Raw genomic sequence first — 25,884 nt, forward strand, 5'->3', positions numbered from 1 at the left:
ATTTTTAGAAGACTGTTGGTAGGAAGGTTTCAGAGTGCTTGTGGCGCCACCGTGTGTTCAGAAAAGGAATACATCCTCCCGGACGTGACGTATCACGCTCGCCAAGCACGTGTTGCAGCAGGACGCCATGTGTCGTTCAACACAAACTGTTCCGTCGCACACGTCGAGGTCTCAGTAGTTCGCACCGTAGAACTTACTTCGTCAGAGGCGTCGCGGCCATGACGGAGCCTGGAAACTACCCGCCTCCGAACTTCGACCTTCCCTCACCGGGACCGTTCATCAGACCTGCCGCGTTCCAGTGGACTCCTCCGGAACCGGGCGGCTTTCAGGCGACGCGGGACTGGAACTGGTTCCAGCAGCCGCCCGCCGGCGCAGCGCCGCCCGGACTGTGGAACCGCAGCCTGCCGTGGAGGTGGCAGGACCCTCCGAACCACCAGAGCGGTCAGAAATGTAAACGTGTCGTTTCAAGCCTGATGCATGCTGCACTGTAGGATCACCGCTTTAGACTTTTATCCGTATGTCTTGCAGGGCAGTTTCACAAAACGTGGGATCGCCATGCGCACCAGGACTGGGGTGGCGTGAAGGTAAATATAAATAAAGAGCCACAAGACCTAGATGTCGTGTTGGGGTCTTGAACGTCAGAAAATGGCAAATTAACTGTGTGTTGCGACATTGGTCATGGAAATAGCATTTCTCATAAAGAGGTTTCAGGAAGCAGTCTCTTTGGGCCGTAGAACCTACCACGGTCTGAGAGGTTCTACAGCCTGTTCTACCCAGCAGGGGTTGTTTTCTGTTGCATAATCAGTACTTCATTATATTGCTTGCAAAAAAACTGAGATTTATTATGGTCATTAATACAATAAATACAAAACCATCTGAGCCTTAAGGATGACACAACCCTCACACTTGGTTTCATTATGAACAAAAAGGAAAGTCTTTATAATAAAGGTCCTAAATGGAAAGTTAACAGAAGTGCGCTCGTCAAAGTAGGATGAATTTGCACGTTGCATTCAGTAGTCCCTTATCTTGGTCCATGCAGATATTAGTAGTTAATTCTTGATATAATCAGCACATTTAGATGAGGCTGTTCACAGTGGATTTGTGTGTATCTCTGTTTAATAATGTCATATTCCGCAGAGAAATAAAAGAGAACCAGAGTTCAGCCACTTTTGTGACTCGTGTGACCGGGGCTTCAAGCACCAGGAGAAGTATGAGGAGCACATTGCACAACATGTTAAGGTAATACATCATACATTTATACGGAAATCTCTGAAGCCCATATTGCACTTTTTTGTCACTCTCCGGTTTTCATTTATGGTGTAAATAGTACTAATACAAAACTTTGCTTTATCCCAGTTGTGCCGGAATTACTGTAGTAGCCTGTAGTAGCTACTAGATCAGATCTTACTGATTAAGTTTAGAAACCAATTAAAAGCAACCAATTGCATGTTACTGTATTTTAATGGTTGACTGTTCTTTGCTGTTGTTTTACAGTGCTCCATAAAAGACTGTAGTTTTACTGCACATGAAAAACTGGTCAAGATCCACTTCAAGAATGTAAGTCTGCGCACCTTTTGTGCCTGTGTTTTACAATTTCAGTTTTAAGTGAAGTGACATCTTGTTCATGCTGGTTCAAATGTGCCGTTTGATCAGAGCCATGCACCAGGGGCAAAAAGGATCAAACTGGACACACCAGAGGAGATCTCAAAATGGAGAGAGGAGAGGCGAAGGTTTGAGAATCTTTTTTTTTTTTTTTTTGTTACCTGATTGCATAAACTGCATTTTAAATCAACTTGATCCCCTTAAATCTCTGGAAAAGTCATGCCCAGTCTGTGATTGATCACCCCGAATCAGCTCTTCAATGGGGTTTCTTTTTACTCATTAAACAATGCCCCTGACACTCTGTGAGATTATTTAACATTAATACGAGTTCCCCTAGCCTGTCTATGGTCCTGGAGTGGTTAGAAATGGTGATGGGTGTAAAGAGTCATTCTGCTTCACCGTTCAGAGTGGCAGCTCAGATGCTCGGATCTGGAATTTGTTCCCTTATGTCATATTAAGGGGAAAGGTTACCTCCTGTTTCTGGTGCTTTCACAAAGAATTCACGATGTAAAAATTAGCACAATTTTTTTTTTGTTGTCACGCTAGACTCCAGTCGAGTGGATTCACTTTGTTTTTTCTGGAAATAACGCAGACACTACTTCCAGTCTGCACCAAAAATTGTGGTTTGCAAATGGTTTTGATGACATAATTTCCATGAATGCACCGTCAACTTCTGTAGGACGGTCTCCTCCTCGTTCCGCCTCTCTCCTTCACATTAGAATTCAAAGCTACAGATGCAGAAATGGCACGTCCTGGGGAAGTCTTATTGTGGGACTGGATCAAAGTGGCTGTAATTTTACACCGAATCGGAGTTTCAGAAAAAGACTTCAGATACAGTATTAGGGCACCAGTAAGACAGATATAAGAAAAATTCATTTCAGGAGACCTTTAAATTCGTGCCTGTAGTATATCCTTCAGCCATTAGGTGGCAGTGAGTAAGAAGACTAATTATGCATTTAAAATTTTTTTTTTCCTTTAGGAACTACCCAACACTGTCTAATATTGAGAAGAAAATGAAGTTGAAGGAGGCCATGCAGGAAAGAGGGGAAGTTCTGGAAACTGCACAGTTTGGGTATGTGGTGTTCTTTATGCCTCTGAACTGCCTTTTTAATGTATGTGTTCTCATGACCTCCTAATGTTGTTCAGCCGAATGAAGCAAGGCAGAGGAAGAGGAAGAGGTCGCGGGAGGCACAATCGTGGTGGAAGGTTTCACATGCAAGGTAGAAGTGGGCAAAATGGCCAATCCAGTAATACGTTTGGATTTCAGTCAGGCCGATCAGAGCCCTCCAAGGAATGTGATCCACTTGGAGCATTGGCCAGCAGTGACCCAGGTTTGTTATTGGCAACAATGACCTTTTTGTTGTACGGAATTTTTAATATGCTTAACATTGCGGTGTACATTTATTTATTTATTTATTTTTTAAGATTCTGAAAAAGAGGACCTGGTCAGCAAGGGCCAGGCGAGTGCGAGTGGTGTCCTGAAAAACATGTCATCTGGGCTTGGGGCACTTCTGGCCAGCTATGGCTCCATGTCTGAAAACGAGAGCGACCAGGAACCTGAGGGTGAGTCCTGTTTGTCTAGGCCAGGGGCTTTTAGCAAGCGGCCTCAGTGTTTACCCACATGCCACTTTGTAGGACACGGCGGCTACCCTCACATACTGAATTCTAAACAATTAGTGTTCAGTCCCGCGTGGATTTATGTCTAACCATGAGAGCTCTGGTTCAGGTTCACCACCAATTTTTTTTTAGAGGTGTGGCTTGTGATACAAGTCAGCTGACTGTTGTCTAAATATTCTGGTTTCCAAGAATCCGCAAACTTTCCAGGAAACTGAATGTCTTTAGTTTTACATTAATTCTACCAGATTACTGCTTTTAACAAGGTAAACCAGTATCCACCAGTATATTTGAGATGCTTCCTGATTCATGTTTTGGTTACATGCGAGATCACAGGATCAGGACCACAGGTACTCTTCTGAAACACTTAAGCATTCACCTGAAACAGCTCAGATGTGAAAGGCTCATTGATGAAAGGACATCAAGAGAGGGTGGATGGAAGTTGCCGTAGAGCAAATACTATGACCGGTCCGGGTTTTCAGGTGAAGTCAGGCATCCCAACACATTCTTCAGTCTCCCTGCAGCAAAGTGAAGAGTAATGTGTTGAAGGCGGCACAAGTTATTGATGTTTGGAACCCTGCCATGGATACCAATAATTTAACACAATTGGATTACAGATAATTTTAGTGTGTGTCTGTTTTAGACCTGCCCTTGCTGAAAACCAAGCATCTGCTGGAGGAGAACCAGGAAATGCTGAAACGCCTTCCAGCACCCCCTGAACAGGCTTCTTCTGAGGGACCTCGTCCCGGTGGTTGCCAGCCAGGCAGCCAAAGAGGCAGAGGTGGTAGGGGTCGAGGTAAAGCTAGAGGTGAAAGAGGTCGTCCCCCACAGCAACGACACCCCACTCTTTTGGAAATGGTGAGATTATTTCTAGAATCAATTATAAACACTCATTGCTTTTATTGCAACATTTGGTTCAATTCAGATGATATTGTACAATTATTTTAATATATCTGCATGTGTCCTGCAGTTACTGGCCCCAGATATTCGCCATGAGAGAAACGTCATTCTGCAGTGCGTGCGCTATGTTGTCCGCAGCAAGTTCTTTGGCTTGGAGGCTAAACATGCTGTTCAGAAGGTTACGTCCACCAACACTGTGGAAGCAACGAAAGATGACATTTGGTCAAGATCTCAGAGTAGGTTTTGCCTTGAGAAGAGAGGAGATGAATCGAAGGGGAAAGTAACTGAGCCAGCTGGAAGCCTGCATGATCAGGGGCTTGGAAACAGTCAGGAGATGTTGACTCATGTTGGCTGTGTAGCAGAGGCTCAGGCACATGGACCAGACAATGAGGACCACTCTACTCAACTTGAACTTGGTTTGAAAGACACAGTGAACACTGGGCTTGAGCGCAGTAATGGTAGAGAGGAGAATGCGATTTCAGGAAACGGTGTCCAGTCCTTGGAAATTGGGCGTGATCAAGAACCTCCAGCGGACACATCTCTTTACGATGATATCTGGGAGGCTCCAGAAATATTGCCTTAAAGACTGATTCCAATAAAATAATGTTTTTTGTTTCATTTGCATAATGCTTGTAATTTCTTTTTGTGTTTTTTTTATTTATGTTTACTTTTTGATTTTTACAGAATGTAAAATGTATTAAAATGACTTGGTTTAAGAAAGAAGATGCTGCCAGGGAAGTCCTCATTATATGACATTAAAAACAAAAAATATATATTGTATTGAAGACCATTCATGCAAATAAGGTTAATGTTATATCTATATTGTGTAGCCCACTTGAAAACTTTGTGGCGAGTTAATATAATGTCATGAATTGTTCATTAAAGCTTTTGCCAGTTTCGGCATGCAGCATCAAGTTTGTCTTGTGCAACCAGAATCATCACAGATGATGGGCAATTTCTCTTGCCTCAACTTTTCTCTGACACTCTAGGTACAAGCTCTCTGCTTTTTAAATCCGTCTTTTAATAATGTTTGGTGCCTTAGGGGTGGGAGAGAACAGGTTTTTGGATGCGTAATGCTTTCCCCTCCCTTTTGGCTTGTATCTGCTTCATTCGATTTATGTAATGAACCCAACTGCAAACTACACCATTATTATTTCTAATACGGTCTAATAAAGCAGCTGAACAACTGCAGATATATTCTGTTTGGGTCATCTGAATTTCATTTCATGACTGCTGTTAATTGAATTTAAAGTTAATATTCTTCTGGCTGGCCAGGCAAGTATCCTCACCTGACACTAATAAAGGCAAAATGGAAAACAACTTTTCAGGACCGTGAGAAATTAGGATGGAACGTGATTGTCCGCTTAGTGCTTTAAATGTAAGAGTTAAGAAATACAGTGTGACGGGCACGGCTCTTCGTCTGTTTTCGGCACCACTCCGGGAAGGATCGCGCCCGCCCGCCCGCCACTGTTCCAGCCTCACGCATGCGCAGTTGGTCCGCCCTCGGACGTTGCCGCCCTCTTTTGACGTCACAAGGAGAGCAGCGGCCAGCTAGCAGTTTAGCGAGCACAGCTGCTAGCTGCATTCAAGTATGGCTCTGTTAGGGATCACACCAGAGAGGGATGAGACAGCAAACGCTTGACTAAAACAATGACGGACCGGTGCCCGGTTTATTGACCGCCGCTGAGACGGGAGACGCCCGCCGAAGAGGATTTTGATGCCAGTGTCGGATTATTTGTTTCGAGGTTAACAGGACATCTTTTCACCTCAAATATGCGACTCAGCGTCTGGCAGTGATGGAGGTGATGTCGTATGACACCAGTGTTTATATTGGATTCGCTGCCGGTGGAACGCCAGGACCCAGTCCTATTTCTTCCTCCAAGTCCGCGTGTTTATTAATCTGCTTAGAATGAGCGTGTTTTTCGCGCAGAGGCGCCGAATTGCGGTTTGAAGTTGAAGTGCGCACGTTCCGCGCGTGTAAATGTTACTTGTCAGCTAAGCTCGGGAAGAATTATAACATTAGCTAAACAGTTAGCTAGTTCGTTAGCATTCGCGTTCCGCGGAGCCTTGATTTCAGTGGCTCTTTTTCAGGCTCCGTGGCTCTTTTGCTTTGTGCGTTCACGTTGACTCATGTCCACGAACTATCTCAGGAGGAAATAATTAAAAGGCCGCCAGTGGTTGGAAAAGTTGGACAGCCCGCAACGTTACTGTGAAGTTTGTGGCTCCGAGGGAGAGGAATTTGCTGGGTGTCACTTTGTGGTTTGTTAGCTCAACAGGCTAACGGTGGACAGGGACCTTATTTTATTGTTCAAAATGCATCACGCGGACTCCAGCGGAGAGTCTCCCGGCGCTAGGAAGATGGCGCACCCGTCGGTCTTTATAAGCAGACGGGGCAGCAACCCGGGCAGCGCCGGCAGCAGCGTTATCCAGACGGATGACCAGCAGACGCCGCCGGCCGGCTGCTCCTCCCCCGGACCACACCACCATCCCCCGCAGAGCCTGAGTCTGCCGGCGCAGTCTCTCCAGAGCGCCCAGGTGAAGAAGAAGAGCGGATTTCAGATCACCAGCGTCACGCCGGCTCAGGTTTCCGCCAGCGCCAACAACAGCATAGCGGACGACACCGAAAGTTTCGACGACATGGACGAGTCCCACACCGAGGACCTGTCCTCGTCCGACATCCTGGACGTGTCTGTTTCCAGAGCCACTGACCACGGTGTCCCAGAGAGGAGTTCTTCTGAAGAGACCCTGAATAGTCTTCATGGCGTGGAGACACCCGGTGTGGCGTCACCCAATGAGCCGGTGCACCACCATCACCCTCACCCTCAGGCTGGCCAGCCTGGGTACATGGTGAATGGTTCTGTACATCCCCACCATCACCATGGACTTCATCAGGATCATGGCGCTCACCCGTCGGTGGCTTCTGTTCCTGTGGCAACCCAAGGCAGGGCTCCGGCCGCCGTGCCAGTTGGCACTGCTGTTAACATTGCTGCTGTCCCTTCATCCGGAGCTGGAGGTAATCAAATCCTGCGACCAATCCCGGTCAGAGCTGTGGCAATAGAGGGCGCGGTTTCAGGGGTGCCGACTCAGCCGCCGTCCTCCGTCTTGGTCCCTGGAGCTAGCATGGGTGTGAGCTCCGCACCTCTAACAGGAAGCCAGCAGTCTGTCGGCGTCGTAGCGTCTACATCACAGCCTACGCCGGCTGCCGCCAGCCAGGTTCAGGCCTCGGCAGCTGCAGCCGCAGCAGTTGCTGCTTCCACAGCCACAGCCTCACGGTTTAGGGTGGTCAAGCTGGACTCCAACTCCGAGCCGTTCCGAAAAGGACGGTGGATGTGTACCGAATTCTATGAAAAGGAGCCTCCTCCAACCGCGGCACCCACTGCTGTTGAACCCACACCCAGGGCTGTGGAGAGCACCATCCAGTCGACTGCTTCTGAGAGTGAAAGCACTAGCAGCAGCTCTGTTGGAAGCACAGTTGGTGAGTCCGTGATGCCACCCGGCCACCCGGCCTTCCCTACTCCTGCAGTCATCCCCACCCAGATTCACCCGCCAAGCATTCCTCTGATCACGCCACAGACTCTCATCCATCCCCAAGATGCTGGGGTGCTGCCACCAATCCACCCAACAGCAAGCATGACCCCTGCAGCCAAACTGCAACCAGTTGGCCATACTGGGGCACCAGGTTCTGAGATTCCAGCGGCTCGTCCGCAGGCCCAGAGACCCTATACTGCTGACCCTCAGACAGGACAAGCTCAGCCCAGCTACCCCAGTGCCGCCAATGCACAGCAGTCCACTGGCAGTGTGAGCCAAGCAGGCATGAAGGCACCAGAGTTTACACAGCACCAGCAGGGTGTCCAGACCATGTCTCAGACTCATCAGTTGCCCCAGATGCCCATGGGTGCAGTTCCCATTGGAACCCCTGTGGCAGGAACGATATCAGGGCATCCGGCTCAGACTGCCGCACAGAGACCCAGCCAGAGCCTGGCTGCAGCTGTACAGACAGGCCTGGTCCCTGGGAGCACGTCTGGGCTGCCTCTGCAGCACTCCACCCAGGTGCTGCAGGAGGCAAAGCCACAGGCAGGAACCCCAGCTGCCAGCGCAGTGTCAACCCAGAGTGCACTCATCATGCAGCATCCCTTACTGGCCCATGCTGGGGCTGCCCTGCAGGCAGCAGGACTTACGGGTCACCCCAGTGGGATGGGTCTGCCGCTGACTCCGCTTGCCCCTGCAGCAGCTCCCTATGCTGGTATGAGCTCACTGACTGCCTCAAAACTGGAGGATGCCCAGCGCCTGCTGTTTCCACACCAGACTTTGCTGACGCTGCCCAGGTTGGCTGTTGTGGAGGGACAAGGCACCCCTGAGGCGGGTTCGGGGGTTGGAGCCGAGGGACCTGCTGGTGTGGATGCTAGTGCCTTAGCTAATGTGGCTGGCACAGAGGAGGACAGGTAAGAACACTGCTCAGTATTGACTTTTGATTTACTTTTTTCGTTCTTTGTAATACACACAGATGCAATCTGCCCATGCAGGAATGCCGTACAGCCTCGTTATCGCACTCGACTGCTGCATTTCCTCAGCGGTAATGCATCAGCGATTCCACACACTGTAACATGGGGAGATAATTCAGATATTACCACTTTGATCATTTTTTCCATTCAGTGACAGTTTTTACTATTGCGCATTGACCCCTTTCTTATTTATTTAGGTATTTGTTTCCTTGGCACTGTTGTCCTACTCTGTGCTGCTGTGAAAGCATATGCTACTCTGCTGGTCCATCCACTTGCTCTAAATATAACCAGCGTTCTCCCAGGAGAACCCCTTTCTGTCTTTCCTCACAAATATTTTGATCTCTTGACAAATCACAGGAACATTAAGAGAACCATTCATATTGGTGTTCTTTTTTTGTATATTTATCGTATAGAAATAAGCATCTGAACTGTTTAAATGAAAGCCCTTGGCTGTTTTTTTGTTTTTTTTAAGTAAACCTCTAACTGAGGACTGTGTGTGTGTGTGTGTGTGTGTGTCCACCTCACCTCGTTTGCCCAGCAGCAGCAGTGACCCTGAATGTGAGTCACCTCCCTGTGTGTCACCTCTGTAGACATCTGTTGCCGATGTGCTGATGACGTTGTGATTGTTGGTCATATGAGTGATTGTGAAAGACCTGCTATGCATGCAGGTCTTCTGTGAAACATACATAGTACCAAAACGTAGAAGTTTCATTGTGTTCTGAGGAAAAAAAATGAAATTAGTTTGAATTAGATGGTTTTCAAAATGAACTGACAGTGAGAAATAATTAACCAGTGTCACCAGATACTCAACTTGTCTGAAGGCCAGTTTTATTGCAGCTTTTTCAGCTATACTAAGATAACTCCAGGGCAGTTGTCCAATAATCAATTAACCTTTTAAAGTGACTAGTGAAGACGCCATTCCATGCTGGAACTCAGTTGTTGCTGATAATGGTATAAAGATATTTATTCAATTAAAAAAATAATAATACATTTTATTTCATAAACCTTTTTTAACAGAAGTATTTAAGCTGGAATAAACTCTTATGGTTCTCTTGGCAATTGTCATGTTGGCCTTTGGCCTCCAGAAGATTCTGGTTTTCACAGTGCTTGCTCTGAAATGCCCGTTGCTGGCCAGTCTGACCAGTTGATGGTTTTGCTTTGGTATCCACCACCGCATCCAGTCAGTGTTTGTGTTTTGGTGGCCTGGCACTGTGGCTGTGCCGTGTCCTCAGGCCACCTCTGCTGCTGGTGGCGGCTGAAGCAGTTTGGGCTGCACTGGCCTGTATTGATCCGTCCGGCTGTCTCTGTCTCTGGGGACAAGGGGTCCACACAAAGGGTACAGTAATCGGTGCAGACTCAGTAGCACTCGGCTCTGGTCCCTCCCTCTGCCTCCTACTTGCTGATAGCAGCTGCTTCGTTGTTGCCGTAGAAACGCTGAATCACAGTGAGCCTGGCACCCAAACAATCCCCCCTTCCCTCTAGAACTCTTTGTAATGCCCATTATCACATCCACCGTTATCTTTGCACAAATGGCTTTCACATAGCATTTAAATGGGACGCAATGTTGCCCTCTTAAGTTCAATTCAGGGGTGAAAGGGGAAGAGACGAAGAGCAGTTTGAACATACTTTCTGCACGTTTGCAAGCCAAATGTGAATAGAGGAGGAATCCCATGAAAGACTGAGCATATACTTAAACAGTGGGAGAAGCTTAAGGACGTTTTCACCAGTCAGCAATATTCACAAATACTGTACTTGTATAAAAAATGGTCTTTTATGACCATTCAGATCTTGAAATGTTCAAACTGTGTTTTTAGAGGATTTCTCTTTCTTCATGAAGGAGTGAACCGTGTTCGTATTTATCATATTTACTACATTCTCTGCAGTTTTCGACCACACTAATATCGCTGCAATCTTTTATTTCCACTTTCTTTTGGTTTGGTTTGCTCGAAGTCTTTAAATTTGTGGATGCACTCTTGAGAACCTGGCCACCAGGTTTGAAGTACTGCAGCGGTGTGTTTACATGCCCTGTTAGCTTTTAGGGCAGGGGTGTTTTTAGGGCTCATTTTTCAACGTGACACAAATGCATGGCAAACACACGCAGATCCTCCGGACGGCATTCCAGGGTCACTGGTGGCAGCCATGTTTGGCTGTGTGCTGCTGGAGAATGAAGTGGAAAAACCCCAGTGCTGGTCACGTGGCCAGAATGGGGGGGGGTGGATTGGAGCGAGCATGCTCAGTGATGTCTGATAGGCTTTCACAGCACCCTGCTGGCTGGAGGCACATTCCGGCACAGTCACAATTATGCCGTCAGCCCCTCACTCTATTCTCACGTTCCTCTTTTCTTCTCTGCTCCTCTTTTATTTTTGGATCATCTCTATGCTCAATATCTTCCCTTTTGTGGTTCTGAGATGCCTCTTAGAATTCCTTTCTGAGAACTGTGCACCGCCATATTCTTGAAATGGCCAGAAATAACAGATAAATATACTATGACCACATGCTGGTTCGTTCCGCAACGCTAAAGGTGTTGCTGAGGTTAGTGGCCTTTAAAAAGGAATGTGGAAAACATGACCACCAGACCACCAAATGACAACTGAGTCCATGAACTTCTCAATAACTCCTTTTGTTAAAGTTATATAGCCCTCCCCTGCACTGCCGGCAGCCAGTTTGTCTTTGGAATGTTGTCCTCTCGGTGCTGATTGATGGTTTTATGTACAATTTTTGTTTTGTGAACGCACCCATTCTTGATTTAGTGTTCGCAGCTACTGAAGTTTGTTTTATTTATGAGCTGTATGATTCTCACTTGTCAAGATGAGGGTTATGCAGCTCTTTTTGTACAAAAGTTGTATTGTTCGATGCAATAAATTGTAGAAGTGAATCACCTGAGTGATTTGCAACCAAACTGCATTCATCACAGAATTTGGCTGCTACAGTTTTAATGCTTTGATCAAATAAAGAACACAAGCATTTGATGCAGCTGCTGAACAGCTGCTCGGTAAACCGGTCCAGAAATGACACCTGATATGACGAATGATGTCCTTTGGAAGGATTGTAATGCTGTTGGTTATCTTGCTGCCTTATACTTCTTTATTAAATCTCAGTGTGGGTCTTCAGGCATTAATTGGCCTGTTAAATTGGCTTTGGCAGGATGTGGTTATTGGTTTCTGACTGAAGCCATAACTCCCAAATGTCTTTTCTTTTGTCACCAGAGTGGCATGTGTATGTCATGCATTTAGTGGTGTACGTGAGGCATGATGGATCAATTTCACAGGGCAAGCAGGTGCTTGTGTTCCTTATATCTGTATGTAATATAACATTGTGTACTTGTGATATTCTGCGAATGACCCCCTTATCCCAGTTTTACTTATTTGGATACATATCTAGTGATGTCCTTTCTAAATGACCATTTATTAACAAAATACCCAGAGATCAAACTCAGTGTTGATGCTTGTATCCTTTCTAGTTTATTTGGTCAAGAGTGAAGTGCACATTAGAGAAGGCAGGCATGGCACCATTCATTTTCTTGCTGTTACCATCCTCCAGTGCTTTTAAATTGCCAGCCACGTGGCATCTCTTCCATCTTTTAATGGATTACTCCTGAATTATAGATGGCTTTTTTTGCAGCTACGTTGGTGTGCTATGTGGAACAGCCTCTTTCTGATTTTAGCTCATACAGGTGAGCAGAAGGACGTTGTAGACCTGCATAGATAAGAAATTGGGACAATGGAAATGTCTGCAGGGTAGCTTCATACACTGTTGATATCTCGCCATCTAGTGTTTAAACCAAAATGCTTGCAGCCTGCGTCCCTTGGTAAATTATATGAAAATCGAGACAAGGCATCTGTCATCAAACATCACTCAGTGAAGTGTTGAAAAATGTTGTATAGGATTTTTTTTTGTACATATGTGTATTTAATAAATATATCAGTATGCATGCCTCTGCTACTTTTGAGAGCTTTTAGGATTAGCCATTTCACTCACATGCACTTTTTTTTAAACTGTTACTAAGGTTGTGCTTGTTTGACACATTATACACATTTGGACACATTTCTTTTGAGTGCTTTTATGGGTTGTGCTGCAACCCATAAGTGTCCACCAGAGGGCAGCACAGGTTTAGGCTTCAGGAAAATCTCTGGTTCTTGCTGATGCTCTGCTGGCTGTAGGGCAGCTTATCCTTTGTCCCACTTATGCGTGGCAACTGCTGCTTTCCTTCTGTTTGCTAATGGTTGGCATATATGTTGATTTTATTTTTTTATGTTGAATGTAATACATTGTTCTGTGTGTGTGTGTTAGTTAGATGCATTTTAAAGGTCCCAGTTCTGCTCTGGCTTGCTCTTCCTCTCAGTTCCTGTTCCTGCAGAGTGTCTGGTTTTTGCACAGGCAGCAGACTTGCCAGGTGACCTTGTGTCTGAGAGCACGAGCCTGACTTGGTGCAGTGGTGAAGGGTAGTAGCCTGGCAGGGAGGACATTTAGAATGGATGCCACCAACTCTGTGCTGTGCTCTACACAACTCACATCAGTAACAGAGTTCGATGAACCGGGTTTCCACAGATCCTTAAAATGTCTTGAATTGGATTTTTGAAAATTTCTTATTTTCACATTTTTGTGTATGGAATTAGCACCTCAGAGCTAGACTGTTAAATTTTGCACCCGCCAGCAGACGTGTTCTCCTGATATTATTGAATCAGGGATAGTGAGGAGGAAAAATTACATATATTTTTTTCTTCTAAATCAAATTAAACAAGCAATCCACCAGTCACTGCGTGCTGCGCACCACGCAATCGCAATGTATGATTGTATGAAACCAAAGTGTCATTGTGATACACTGCAGCAAAGCCCATGGTGACTCAACGAAATGTCTCCTCTGCTTTTAACCACCACCCTTGGTGAGCAGTGGGCAGCCATGACAGGCACCCGGGGAGCAGTGTGGGGGGACGGTGCTTTGCTCAGTGGCACCTTGGCGGATCAGGATTTGAAACGGCAACCTTCTGATTACAGGGCCACTTCCTTAACCGCTAGGCCACCACTTCCCCAATTTTTTTGTGTGTTTACGTTAGTGCTGCGCGATGTCAGTCTATGCGATTACATGAATGCAAAAAGCTGCGATTTAAATGATTAGTACATGGATTGGATCGGCAACATATCCGATCCATTCTCTCAAAGTTTGCGAGCTGACTGAAGTCTCACTTCAGTTGGATGTGACGTGTTTGGTCACATGACTTTCGATTCTGAGACATATGGGTAGACGCCGCATGACTAGCTGCATCGTACGTCAACGTCGCCGCCATATTGGGATAGGCTCTGCTGTGGCATGAAAAATGCCTCACTCTTGTGCTGCTTGGGGCTGTACAAACCGCTATACGCTCCAAACCAGATCCCGGGGGATTACATTTCATAGGTAAGGCTGGACAATAGTTTTGAATGTTTGGCCATTTTATAAGTCTTAATGTTAGCTAGGCTAAGCTAGCGAAGCTATGCATTCCTGTGTTCAAGTCAGCCTCCAAACAACCTTTTGGCTAAACGTAGGCATTAACTATTTAGACTGTTCTTAGCTGTTTAGTTAACTTTTCTCAAACTTTAAAGGTTTCCTAAAGAAATTCACCTCAGTTTACAAATCTTAACCTTAGCTAAACTAGCAAAGCTATGCATCCCTGTGTTCAAGTCAGCCTCCAAACAACGTTTTGGTTAAACGTAAGAACTATAATACGGGATTTTATAATGGCCAAATATAATCAAAACAGTTGTTTAGCCTTACCAGGGTTTGTCGTTCGACAGTAATGTAAAAGTGTTTTGTGATTTATTTAATTTTGTAGAATATTGTATTTTGAAAGCACTGGGCATTTCAGGTTGTTATAAGTAGTTTGTATGTTTCACATTGAAATTAAACATTTCACTATTAGTAATTTGTATGCGACTTTTCATTGATATACAAGCAAGTGTCCTTTATCATATCGCAATCGCATATCGCAATATTAATCTCAATAATCGCAATATGTCTTTTTCCCCAAATCATGCAGCCCTAGTTTACATGAACACAAAATGATGCACTTTATATTATAAATACATGGACTGAAGCGATAATTTAAAATGTAATTCTCTCGTCACAACGGCAGCCCAGGTGGGAACAGATATGGAGTCAGGCTGAACTTGTAGTTGAAAATGCAACAAAAAAATCAAAATTTGTATTAGCACCTAAAACCCTAAAATTATTTATATCCAGCAGTTCCTATTTACTACTATATGTAGTACATAGTTCTTAAAATGTATATATTTTTTAAAAAATATTTATTATGCAGTATTGAAAAAATTTGCAGTGATGTAAAGATTTTGTAATTATTCAATAAAAAAAAAAATGATCACAAGAAAGTGCCACTTGTCATATTGCAATATTGATCTCAGTTTTTTTCTCTCCAAATCATGCAAATAAGAAATTGAAAATATCGTAGTTGCCACCTAGTGGCTTGCTGTTGTACAAGTAACATTACATTTACATTTGGCAGACGCCTTTATCCAGAGCGATTTACAACGTGCTTTCAAGTTACCATCGATGAAGTGATCAGTTCTGGTTTATTGACATGAGTCACATTGACACAGGCTAAAAAAATAACAAAAATGTCGAAAATTATTCTATCAAATAATAATATATTACTTATGGTAAAATACAATTAGTACTGTTTTTTTTTTTTTTTTTTTTTTTTTTTTTTTTTTTTTTTTTTTAGAAGAGCATCAGGCCATTACAGTGTCTGCAGGGAAACTGTGGCCATTCAGAAATGACTCCAATAAAGGGTCTTAATGATGAAAGTAACTTTTAAAAGGTATTTAAAAGAGAGAAATTTGGCTTCCTTTTTCTATTTTTTAAAATGAGCAGTATGCTCGTGTGTTTTACACCAATTAATTGGTTATGGAGGTATATTTGGTCTTAAGTAAGCAATATTATATAAATTATCCCGTTCATCATATGTAGAAATACCATCTGTCTTTACCATCTGTCCTGTTTCCCGTGCTCTGCATATTAAGGGTATCAGAAATCAAGAGAAACATGATAACAGTAATAAGATGATCATGGTGTTTAGGGCACAAAAAGCGCTGTGTACATTTAAAATTGATTGATAACATACTTTTCTCATCCTCTAGCATGTAAAGTGTAAATTAAATTAGCTTATTATTCATCAGCCTGCATCTACCACTGTCCAGAGTGTGACTTTTGTTGCATGAACAGGTTCTGCAATGAATTGCAGTGGTGCTCTTGGCCTCTAGAGTCTTATCTTACCCCCTTATCTACTGGGGGAGTGTGGTAATAATCTGACTGGTGTAATCCCAAATCAGGGATATGGCTTCTCTACATTTTAACGTGCAAATTTTATGTTTTTTTTTTGTTTTTTTTTTTTCACCCCCTCCATAGATCTCCATTAAACATGTACAAACAGCTGTCATGCACCAAATTTCCAGACATATACAATTCTGACTGCTTTAAATATAAAAAAATCTGCCCTCCTCATCCTACTCATGTTCCAGCCCTCAATGTCCTACAAAATACCACTGCAGGCGTGTAATCCCCCAGTGTCCTAGCCCCCTCCGAAAACCCTGCCCACTCATTCACACTTCTTATGGTCCATATGCTCTTATATAGCGTGTGGGCAGAGTTGCACTTTTTTATTGTATAATTGAGTATAAAGGTTTTTTTTTATTTGGCTGCTTTTAACTTGCTTGTTTTGCTTGTGGGAGTGTGAAGACACTGATATACGCATACAAACACTGGGGGGTTTAGGGGTGTGGATGTGAATGTGTGGGGTGTATATGTGTACACACACACAAACTGTAACCAGTGTCTGAGCCATACGGTGGCTTTTGTTATGCAACACTGTGCGCAAACAACAGTGGCCAATCGGCTCCTGCTGTCATGGCGACCAGTCCAGTTCATCATCATGTGGAGAAGCCAGAGCTAATACTCACTGAGCATTGTTAGCCCAACGTACACAGCAGCAGTCGCACAGCGCATGGTACATAGGCGACATGTCATGAGGTCATTTAAAGGTAAAGGTTTTTCAGCCTATATGTTTACAGCGCGTGTCAGTCCGATATGGAGAACACGTAAAACCTGGAGAATGTTTCATAAACGTTTCCATGCAGATTGGTGAGAGGAACTAACATAAAGCAGGAAAGGAAGGATGGCCAGTTTAAGAAGGTGCACATTTGCAAGAAAAAAAAAGCAGCAGACGGAGGTGATTATCCCCCCCACTCCCCACCCAAAGCCCCACCCATCATTGAACTGAACCACCTGCTGTTATCTTAACTGCTCAGTGACAAACAGAACACACAATAAGATCTACACCGTTTACGGCACTCAGGTAGGTGCTGTCGCCATGACAACTCGACCTCAGACATGAGTGAATCTCCATTATATGCGCTTGTTGTCCAGATCAGGGTATACCACCACCCACCACCCCCGAACACACACACACACACATTCAATCCAGCATGTGTGAAAGTGTGTTGCTATTCATCAGTCTCTCACTCTGTAGTGAACACAGACGGCAACATAAATGGCGGCTGTCAGATCCCCTCCCAGTTTACGTAACCCTGACCTCTTTTTTTCATTAAAAAAGTTTCTCTGTTCTCTGTTGCATTCTCCTTTTTTATATGGGCAGGGGGTGTCCTGGGTAGGCATCCAGTAGAGATGCAGTTTATTAGAGCAGAATGTGTTTAGGACAGTCGCTCTGCTAGTTCGTATTAAATATTTTAAGCCACAAGAGTGCAGAGCAACCGTTGTGCATCAGCCATTTTTTTAAAACTGAAAACTTGCCTTGCCTTCCTTTTTGTCTTCCGATTTTCTCCCCTCCCAACTTTGTCATCACTTTGCACGTCCCTTCGCTGTTTCTCCCGTAACGCTTTTCGCACGCAGGTTTCATGTCTCATTACTTGCGCCCAGTGCCCCCTGCCCTGACAAGGAAACTACTTCTTGCTGGGTTGCGTAATGGATGCTGTATAAGGGGTGGGGTCGGGGCAGAGGTTCTGTTGTTGTGATGAGTGCCGCCATTTTCTTGCTTTTTGCCTCACGATGCGGACAATGAAGATGGAGTCGGAATCACGATACAGCACATTAAGAACGTTATCCTTAATTAATTAGCTGTGTTTGCATCATGTCCCATCTGCAGAAATATCACAAGCTCTTATGTAATATTCAATAAAAGTTCTCATATGAGGACAGAATCTGCGCATCAACTGTCAGTTATCCCTGCTGGCTGCCTGTCTTTTTCTGCCCATGTAATCGAGCTGTTTCGGTGGCAAGAATAAAAGTCTCAAAAAGGGGACGTTTCTTTCTTTGTTGTATTTGTAGCGTTGTGTGTCTGTGTGTGTGGCTAGGTCTATCTTTATCTTAAACATCCTCTCTGGGGTGACTGCCATGGCAGGCTGCCGTCATGGCTTAGTGTGTTACATAAGGTGCAGCATCTCCAACCATGAAACCTTCCTTCATCCACAGACATCCAATTGGCTTTAACTTTATTTATTTTATTTATTTGCGTCTTCTGTGTGCATGTCTGGCTGTGGCTGGACTTCTATAGGACAGCGAGCAGAGGGAGTGGAACGGATGTAATCAGGTTCTCTGGTGTACCGTGTCTGTGGAATGCTCTGACCGGTAATTAGAGCTGCCAACGTACACGCCACCACCTGTTTAGCAGTGCATCTCTTGTTGGCATTACAAAAAAAAAAGTTTTTAAGTTTGCTGCTATGGTTTCTTCTTTTGGAGAAATTACGTCTTTGACCAGCATCAGGAACAGAGGGGGAAAAAATTACACCAGCCTAATTTTTAGGTCACCCCCTGCCTGGACCTAGCCATCCATGTATACATGTGACCCCTCTTAAAACCCCCACACCCAAATTAGTAGCCAGACAAGCCCCACCTCTCTTGTCTCTAGACCCAGTCATTAAACTGTTCATCTATAAAGTCTCACTACACCACGTCATACTACTTTGGTTATGAGTGACCGAATTTCAAATTAATTTTCCCAAAATATAAATTTAGCATTTATGTTTATGGTCACATTTGCGCATGAAAGGCTGGATTGTTTATTAAGTATTGGGAAGCTAAACCAGAAATAAATATCTGTTTTTCAATTGTGGGACAACCAAGAAATAATACTGTTTTTGCTTAACATTTATTAATGTGTGGGGCTTTGAACTGCCTACGGCATTTGCCCACTGCTTACTTTCATATTTGTATGCATATTTGTATTTGTATGCAACGTAGCGTACGTCTGCATTGTTAGTAGACCAGAATCAGAAAATGCTCATTCTGTTGGCCTGAATGCGGCTACCCAAGCATGTGAGTGCACACGTGTGGGCTGCCGTTACTGGGTGTGTGTCCTTGCCGTGTGTTGGCGTATCCTGATGAGAAGTGACAGGGCAGGCAGACCTATAGAGCACGAGCAGAAAATCTGCAAGAGGAAGAGCGGAAACGGGGAGTCGGTCCGAGAGAAAGCAGATGAAAGGGAAACAGTCGTTTATTCCTTTGCATGAATAGAGTTGGAATATAATGAGTGTGAAATTGCACCCTATCAAATGTAAATTTACAGCCAAATAACGTTAGAATGTCCACACCCTTGCTTTAATTTTTTAATTCTGAGTAGGATTTTGAGGCGGAGACAGGCAGAGAGAGGGTGTTGCCATGCAGGGTGTGTGGTTAACATCTGAGCTCCCTATTGGCCGAATGCTTTAATCTCTGCCAAATGTTTATGTAACCTAACGATGGGGTGGAGAAGGTGGGATGTTGTCACGTGATCGGCACAGACCGTGACATCAAGGCTTTGGCTTCACATCTCAACCTCTTGTTCAGCCATCGGTGTGTGACGAGCTTACAAAGAGCACAAACACGCACACAGGCTGTGACCCCAGGATGTTACTCAGATATATATTTTTTTTTTAATCCCTCCTCCTCTTTCCCCTTTTTTGTGAATGAAAAGAACCGGTGAACTGGGTTCAGACCACATTCACCACTGGACCCCCGGGTGGATTTAGAGGGGTCTTGTTTTTGGCCTCTGCGTTGTGAAGGAACTTTTTACCAAGACCCCAATGAGAGACCAGGGACTGGTAGAAGCCAAAGTCCAGGATGGGGTTGAGCTCGAGCTGCTTTTCTGGGAGCTGGAGCAGCACCTGAGGTAAAATATACTACATGGGACTGAACCGTTGCAGGGTCCTTTGGGTGAAATGTGTAGCATGTCCATCGTGCATATTTGAGTCGTTCTGGTGCCTCCGGTCAAGGAAACTATTTGCTGGTTTCTATCAAGCAGAAACGCTTTGTCCGTATGGCGTTGGTTGTATTTGGCAGTTTTGCATGATGCTGCTTTGTTTTTGTTTTGCATGGTGTTGGGGTATGGCACTGGGCGTAGGGAATGGTCACATGACTTGAAATCTGTGTGGAACACAGTGTTCTCATGTGACCCATAAGTCACATAGGAGGACTTAGCGCGGATAGAACATTTGACCTTGTAAACTTAAAATACTTTGTGAATTTAAGGTTTCAAATCAGAACCTTTTCCTAGTAGCCATAGCAAAATAACATGTTTGAGGGGCAAACGCTTGTTCTCAGTTGTGGAATGAAATAAATCACAGTTTCTTTAAGTGAGTTCTCTCAAGCAGCGAAAGAAAACTAACAAATGTTTGGATGTTTTAAGATGCTGGTCATGTTGCTGTCGTCTGGTAATGCTTACTGAACACAGTGGACATCACAAACACCATCTCTGCTACAGACACGTCTAAATGCGTCTGCTACTGACCACAAATAGCACTTTAATTCAAGCGTTTCGATGGCCGATATAGTGGACGAGAAATTCAAATGTCTCCTGAAGTTCTGGATAGTTCATGTTCCCCACATAAAATGGATTGCTGATCGTTTTATCAGACTCCTTCCAGGTTGTTTTTTTCCAGAAGGTTGCAAGATGTCCTCCTTCAGCTACTTGTCACCCTGGTGTTAATAGGGTCATGATGTAATAGAATCACTCCACTTGAATTAAGAGCAATAACAAGTATTGGTAAGCCTTTTAGAGTCAAATTTTAAATTGTGTCTAGAATCGTGTCTTTGGGGGCAGTGGTGGCCTAGCAGTTAAGGAAGCGGCCCCATTATCAGAAGGTTGCCGGTTCGAATCCCGATCTGCCGAGGTGCCACTGAGCAAAGCACCGTCCCCACACACTGCTCCCCGGGTGCCTGTCATGGCTGCCCGCTGCTCACTCAGGGTGATGGGTTAAATGCAGTGGACAAATTTCACTGTGTGCACCGTGTGCTGTGCTGCTGTGTATCACATGTGACAATCACTTCACTTAAACCACACTGCGTTTGTGTTGAAACATCAGCTTGATAAGAGAAGGCAATTTGCAAACTGAGCGCAATATGACTTATTTCACATGGAGGACTCTCCACAGGCCAAATGTGGTTTCATCCAGGCTTGCATTGGTTGAAACGAGTCCTACAAAATAACCCTGATGTTTTGTTGGATGTAACAACAGTTGAATTGGTTTTGGTTTGTTGATCATTATAACCTACAGGCAACACCGTTGACCGTAGCTTCCTACAGTTAACAGGATTGTCCTTTCACCGTAGAGCTTCCTCAGAGTTCAGGGTTTACGGTTTTGTATCCACTCTCGGATGGTAGTCCCTGTGAAGTGCCCATTTGATTGATTTAATCAGTTCTTGATTACATCAGTCCTGATGGTGTTTATTGTCTCTGTAATGGTTTTGATTGAAGCTAAACCTTTAGCCACCCTATACTCATAATCTGAAATGGGAAGATGATTAAAGAGAGCAGCTTTTTCATTTTGCCCCATTTCAAATAAATGTATTGTTGTGTGATTTTAGTGAGTCATTTCCTTCAGAAATGTGCACCAGTAATGAGAATTCACATCTTACAATAGGGGCCAATAGTTGTCATTCTGGACTCAATTCTGTGTAATATTGGTACAATATTGGCACTGGGAGTGCAAAAATCCCTTCCCTAAAATGCGATCGTATATATATTCCTCAGGCGAGACATTTGAGGGTTTTTTTTTCATCAAAGCAAACTAGGCAAAGTACTTGAATCTAACTTTGTTATTACCCGTTACCCATTATTCACCTTTTGTGTATTGTTAATTTGTAGATTATGCATGTAAAGCAATCATGCTACAGCTCTGGAGAGTACATTGTGTCCCTGTGTGATCTGAAGCGTATGTAATCCGTAAGTTTGACCCATATTGTTTTGTTGTGGTAGTATGCCCTGATGTATTATGCCCTGATGAATATATATGAATATATAAGACTCTGTGGTGCATTTTTTTTCTAGCCAGAATGTTGCCATGTTTGAGCAAATGTGTTTGGACGTTTTAAAATAATAACAATTACATTTCAGTATTGTGTTGTAGGCATAGAATTGCAGGGGCATTTAGTACCGACAGATGGCGTCTTCAGTCAGTTCCGGCCTCCTCCCTGTGCCCCTGCACCTGATAAACACGTCCATTAACGCAACAGACATTGCGATGGGAGAGTCACGTGGTCGCGGTAACTCCGCTGCTCGGTGCTCTCCGCGGCTTTGCGTGTAGTGCGTCCTGGCCTGTTTTGCGGGCTTTGGGGTGTGACTTGAACGTCGCAGGTGGGGGCGTGGCCACATATATTAATCCAATGACTGCAGTCCCGTCCAATGGCGTCTCTCGCAGCGCTGTTGTGCCTGAATACATTACGGCAGGGCACGGAATCCTGCAGCTCTCCGCCTCATCGGGGCATTCTGCGCTTGGACTGCCTTTGTGTCGGTGCCTATGGTCTCCCCTGCACCCCGGTGTTATTCTGAAACAGGGGCGCGCAGGCTGGATCACCCCCCTTTTTAAGAAAATGTGATATTTTCCCCTCTCCTGCGCTACCGAGCACTGCTTTTGTCCACCAGCGGCACGGCCGTACCCATGGGCGAAGTAGAATGAACTCCCCGGGCTGCACGGTGGCGATGGACCTTGGTGTTTGCCAGCTGCGGGACTTTTCTGTGTCGTTTCTGTCGTCCGTTCTGGGCACCGACAACGCTGCACACGTTAGACTTGACAATAGGTAAATATTTGCACGCCCCGCTGTACTGTGTGAGTGAGTGAGTGAGCGAGTGACGCCGACTGGACCGTGTGCCTGGTCTGGCTCCCCATCACCACCATCAGCCGCCAAACCCGACTCCTTCCGCTCGCCAACCCCCCTCCCCGGTTCCACTCGAGATGTGTTCTCGTGGAGCCTGCGCAGGATCGGGCGCGTCTGTTAATCCACCCGACCGACCGTGAATCGCGGAGCCGACGCGGTCCGGTTATGCGACGTCACGCCGGACGCGTTTCGTCTGGTTCGTTTGAAAATAAAGCTTCGTTTTTTTGTTGCTTTTTTTGAATGAATGAACTGACGCAGCGTCGCCGTTTTTTCGCCTTTTCAGATGATCCCTTGACTGACGATTCTTTCCTTCTCTCCACAGCTCGTCGGGTGCCAGTGTTGTGGCCATAGACAATAAAATAGAACAAGCCATGGTAAGTAAACGTCCTTCAATCGACACGTTTTACAGCGTTTCGTCTTGTTCGGTCGTCAACGCGTCGGGTGTGTTTTTGTTCTCGTTTCTCCGCTTGATGCGCGGCCGTGCGTGAGTTACGTAATGACGCCAGGCTCCAGACAAAAGAAGCCTCCCTGCTTGTGGTTCGGCGGACCGGGCCCAGTTCGCCCTCCGGCCGACTCCGACGTCCCTTCGTTTTGGCGAGATGCACGTGATTTTCTGGAAAACGCCGGCGCTACGCGCGCCTTTCGGTTTCGCTCCCAGTTCCGCTGTTCTCGAACTCTCTCACAGTAGTTCGGGTTTTCGCGCGTTTTTAAGCCCCCCCTCGCCCGGTAGCACCGGCGGCGCAGCGATAGTTCGGCTGATTTTAAGTCTAATTTATTGTGTTATCATTTTTTTATTATTTGTATTCTCGGAGCTGTCCAGAGCGGTTGCTAGGCAAAGTGCGCGCTACAGACGCCGGCATAAATAACTCCGCCCCCCGAAAGCAGGAACATTTTGTTCTTATTTGGCGCTTTTGTGGTGTGTAGCTTAGCGGGTACAGTAGCTTTGTGCTCTTGGTTACTGACTGCTCCCCCCCTCTTTGTCTCAGGACCTGGTGAAGAGCCACCTTATGTATGCGGTGCGGGAGGAGGTGGAGGTCCTCAAGGAGCAGATCAAGGAGCTGATTGAGCGAAACTCGCAGCTGGAGCAGGAAAATAACCTGCTGAAGAACCTGGCCAGCCCGGAACAGCTCGCCCAGTTTCAGGCCCAGGTGCAGACCGGCTCGCCCACCTCAGGCACGCAGCCTGGCATCATGGGCCAGGCACCGCCCCCATCCCAGACCCTCCCCCCTACCCAGGGCACGGGCCCTGCTTCCTAAATCCAGCTCTGTGTCTGTGATAGCAGGAGGTGGTTGAGGAGGAGGAGAGTGTAGCGTGGTGAAGAGAATGGAAAACACACCTCTACTGTGAAAAGACTCGTCCTACAGAATGGAAGTATGCCAGATTTGCTGAGGGATTACCGGTCATGAAATCAAGAAGCAAACAAGATGTTTGGACCCCCCCACCCCCCTTCTGTTTTCATCATTTTTTGCACGTACTTAAGCATCAGCAACATCATCACTTTCACATCAGTGCTCTATTGTCAGGACTTGTATCAGCCTCTGACAATCAGAAGTGGCAAGTTGACTGGAACTGGCCTGAACCCGGAGCCGCTGAGTGTGAAAGTGGGCAGAAGGATCTCATGGCGAACCCGGGCCTCGAGAATCAGAGCCCACACACATGCAGACTGTTTTTTTTCTTTTCCTCAGACAGTGTTGGGTTTCAAATGTGACTCTGGAAAAAATGTGCTGTTGTTGCCATGTTCTCTTAATTTTTATAGTGTTTTTTTTTAAATAATTTTCTCCTAGCTGTGTTAAAAGAACAAGCACTTTGTTGTAAAGGAAGAAAGGTAAAAAAAACAAAACGAAAAAGTAAGGACCACCATGTGTGTTTGCAACCAACTGGACTGGGGTTCTGTTCCCAGGTTGAGAAGTGTAGTTAACTCATTTTTTCAGACTCATCTTAGACACTATCTGTGTTTATCCTGGACTGGAAGGAGTCTGTATAGTTCATATTTGGATATCATCTTTCCCTGTAAACTGAGACACTTGTACCTTCATAGGCAGGGATAGACTGATTTAAATATATGGATATGGACTCTTTTCGGGTGGGACAGGGTGGGATGTTAACTTGTTGGGTAGTGAGATTTGTTGAAAAATGTCTGTATTATTATTATTATTATAATAATTATTGTACATGGTTCTACAAGTTAGTAAATAGGAGGGGTAGAGGCCAGGATGTGCTGATTGTTTTTAAGCAGGCTGAGCACAAGAAGACAATGAATCTGGAACAGCGCACAAACAGACTTTTCACTGACTTCAGAAAACACTATTTCCATTTCCACTGGCTCAGTGTTCATTAATGCAATTGGTCACTTAAGTTATGCATAGCAATCAGTGCTGCATTGGAGAATCTACTGCCTTACAGCTTTGCACCCCAGATGTACTTCAGAACTGTTAACCCCTGCCCACCCAATGCTGTACACACATCAGAAAGTGATTCTGCATCTTGTCAGACCTCCCAATATTTTGTGCATGTTTCCTCCCCAGAAAACACACATGAGAAATGTGATGTAAAACAATTGCACTAAACAGTTGCACCTCGACTTTAATAAAATGAAAAATGACTTCAAATGCACGTTTTGAGTTTTTTTTTTTTTTTTTCCCCCGGTTAGTCTAGGTACAGCACTTTTATACGGCAGTATATACAGTACGTTACGAATCTACTCTTTCTCTATTTTAGTGGAGAAATAGTTTAGAGACGCCTGGACGTCCCAGTCCTTAAAAAAAAAAAAAAAAAAAAAAAATCTCCATCTTGTGTGTTTGTCTCGAGTGCATTAGAAGGCATACCTTCTAATTGCTAAATGGAGACAACCACTGTAATAGTCCTGTTTATTTGCCCCACGCCGCACCCCACCCTCCTCTTTCCATCTCACAGTTGATCTGTCTGAGCCAAGATGGCTGGGCCAGACAACTGATGTCTCATAATAAAACCAGTCTCATCTGGAGCTTCACTTTTCAGCCTCTGCTGGGCGAAGATGTGATGTGTTAAGCTTGTCTCCGTGTCTTTTTATACCAATGTTTTTGTGAGCAAATGTCTTTCAATGCAAATATTTTACTAAGGAAGGATTGTTTGAATGCACTGAACTTCAAA

At 45.0% G+C, this 25,884-nt stretch overlaps 2 protein-coding genes across 6 annotated transcripts; both read left to right on the forward strand.

Moving 5' to 3' along the window:
* The first annotated feature begins 83 nt into the window (after positions 1–83).
* Positions 84–5,013, forward strand: nufip1 (nuclear FMR1 interacting protein 1). 2 transcript variants are annotated; one of them, XM_028982146.1, is made up of 10 exons: positions 84–441; positions 529–584; positions 1,138–1,239; positions 1,495–1,557; positions 1,654–1,730; positions 2,582–2,674; positions 2,749–2,933; positions 3,028–3,165; positions 3,860–4,074; positions 4,187–5,013. In XM_028982146.1, the coding sequence occupies exons 1-10, from the start codon at positions 219–221 to the stop codon at positions 4,697–4,699; spliced, it is 1,665 nt and encodes a 554-aa protein (XP_028837979.1). In that variant the 5' UTR covers positions 84–218; the 3' UTR covers positions 4,700–5,013. The 2 variants fall into 2 exon arrangements, with proteins under 2 accessions (XP_028837979.1, XP_028837978.1); XM_028982145.1 differs by having other exon boundaries at positions 85–450.
* Positions 5,014–5,674: 661 nt separating this feature from the next.
* Positions 5,675–25,364, forward strand: LOC114790290 (TSC22 domain family protein 1). 4 transcript variants are annotated; one of them, XM_028980229.1, is made up of 3 exons: positions 5,675–8,558; positions 23,078–23,129; positions 23,742–25,364. In XM_028980229.1, the coding sequence occupies exons 1-3, from the start codon at positions 6,430–6,432 to the stop codon at positions 24,009–24,011; spliced, it is 2,451 nt and encodes an 816-aa protein (XP_028836062.1). In that variant the 5' UTR covers positions 5,675–6,429; the 3' UTR covers positions 24,012–25,364. The 4 variants fall into 4 exon arrangements, with proteins under 4 accessions (XP_028836062.1, XP_028836064.1, XP_028836063.1 ...); XM_028980231.1 differs by lacking the exon at positions 5,675–8,558 and adding an exon at positions 19,406–19,771; XM_028980230.1 differs by lacking the exon at positions 5,675–8,558 and adding an exon at positions 22,178–22,677.
* The last annotated feature ends 520 nt before the right edge of the window (positions 25,365–25,884 follow it).

This window comes from Denticeps clupeoides, chromosome 5, assembly GCF_900700375.1.
Source record: "Denticeps clupeoides chromosome 5, fDenClu1.1, whole genome shotgun sequence".
NCBI classification, from domain to species: Eukaryota; Metazoa; Chordata; class Actinopteri; order Clupeiformes; family Denticipitidae; genus Denticeps; species Denticeps clupeoides.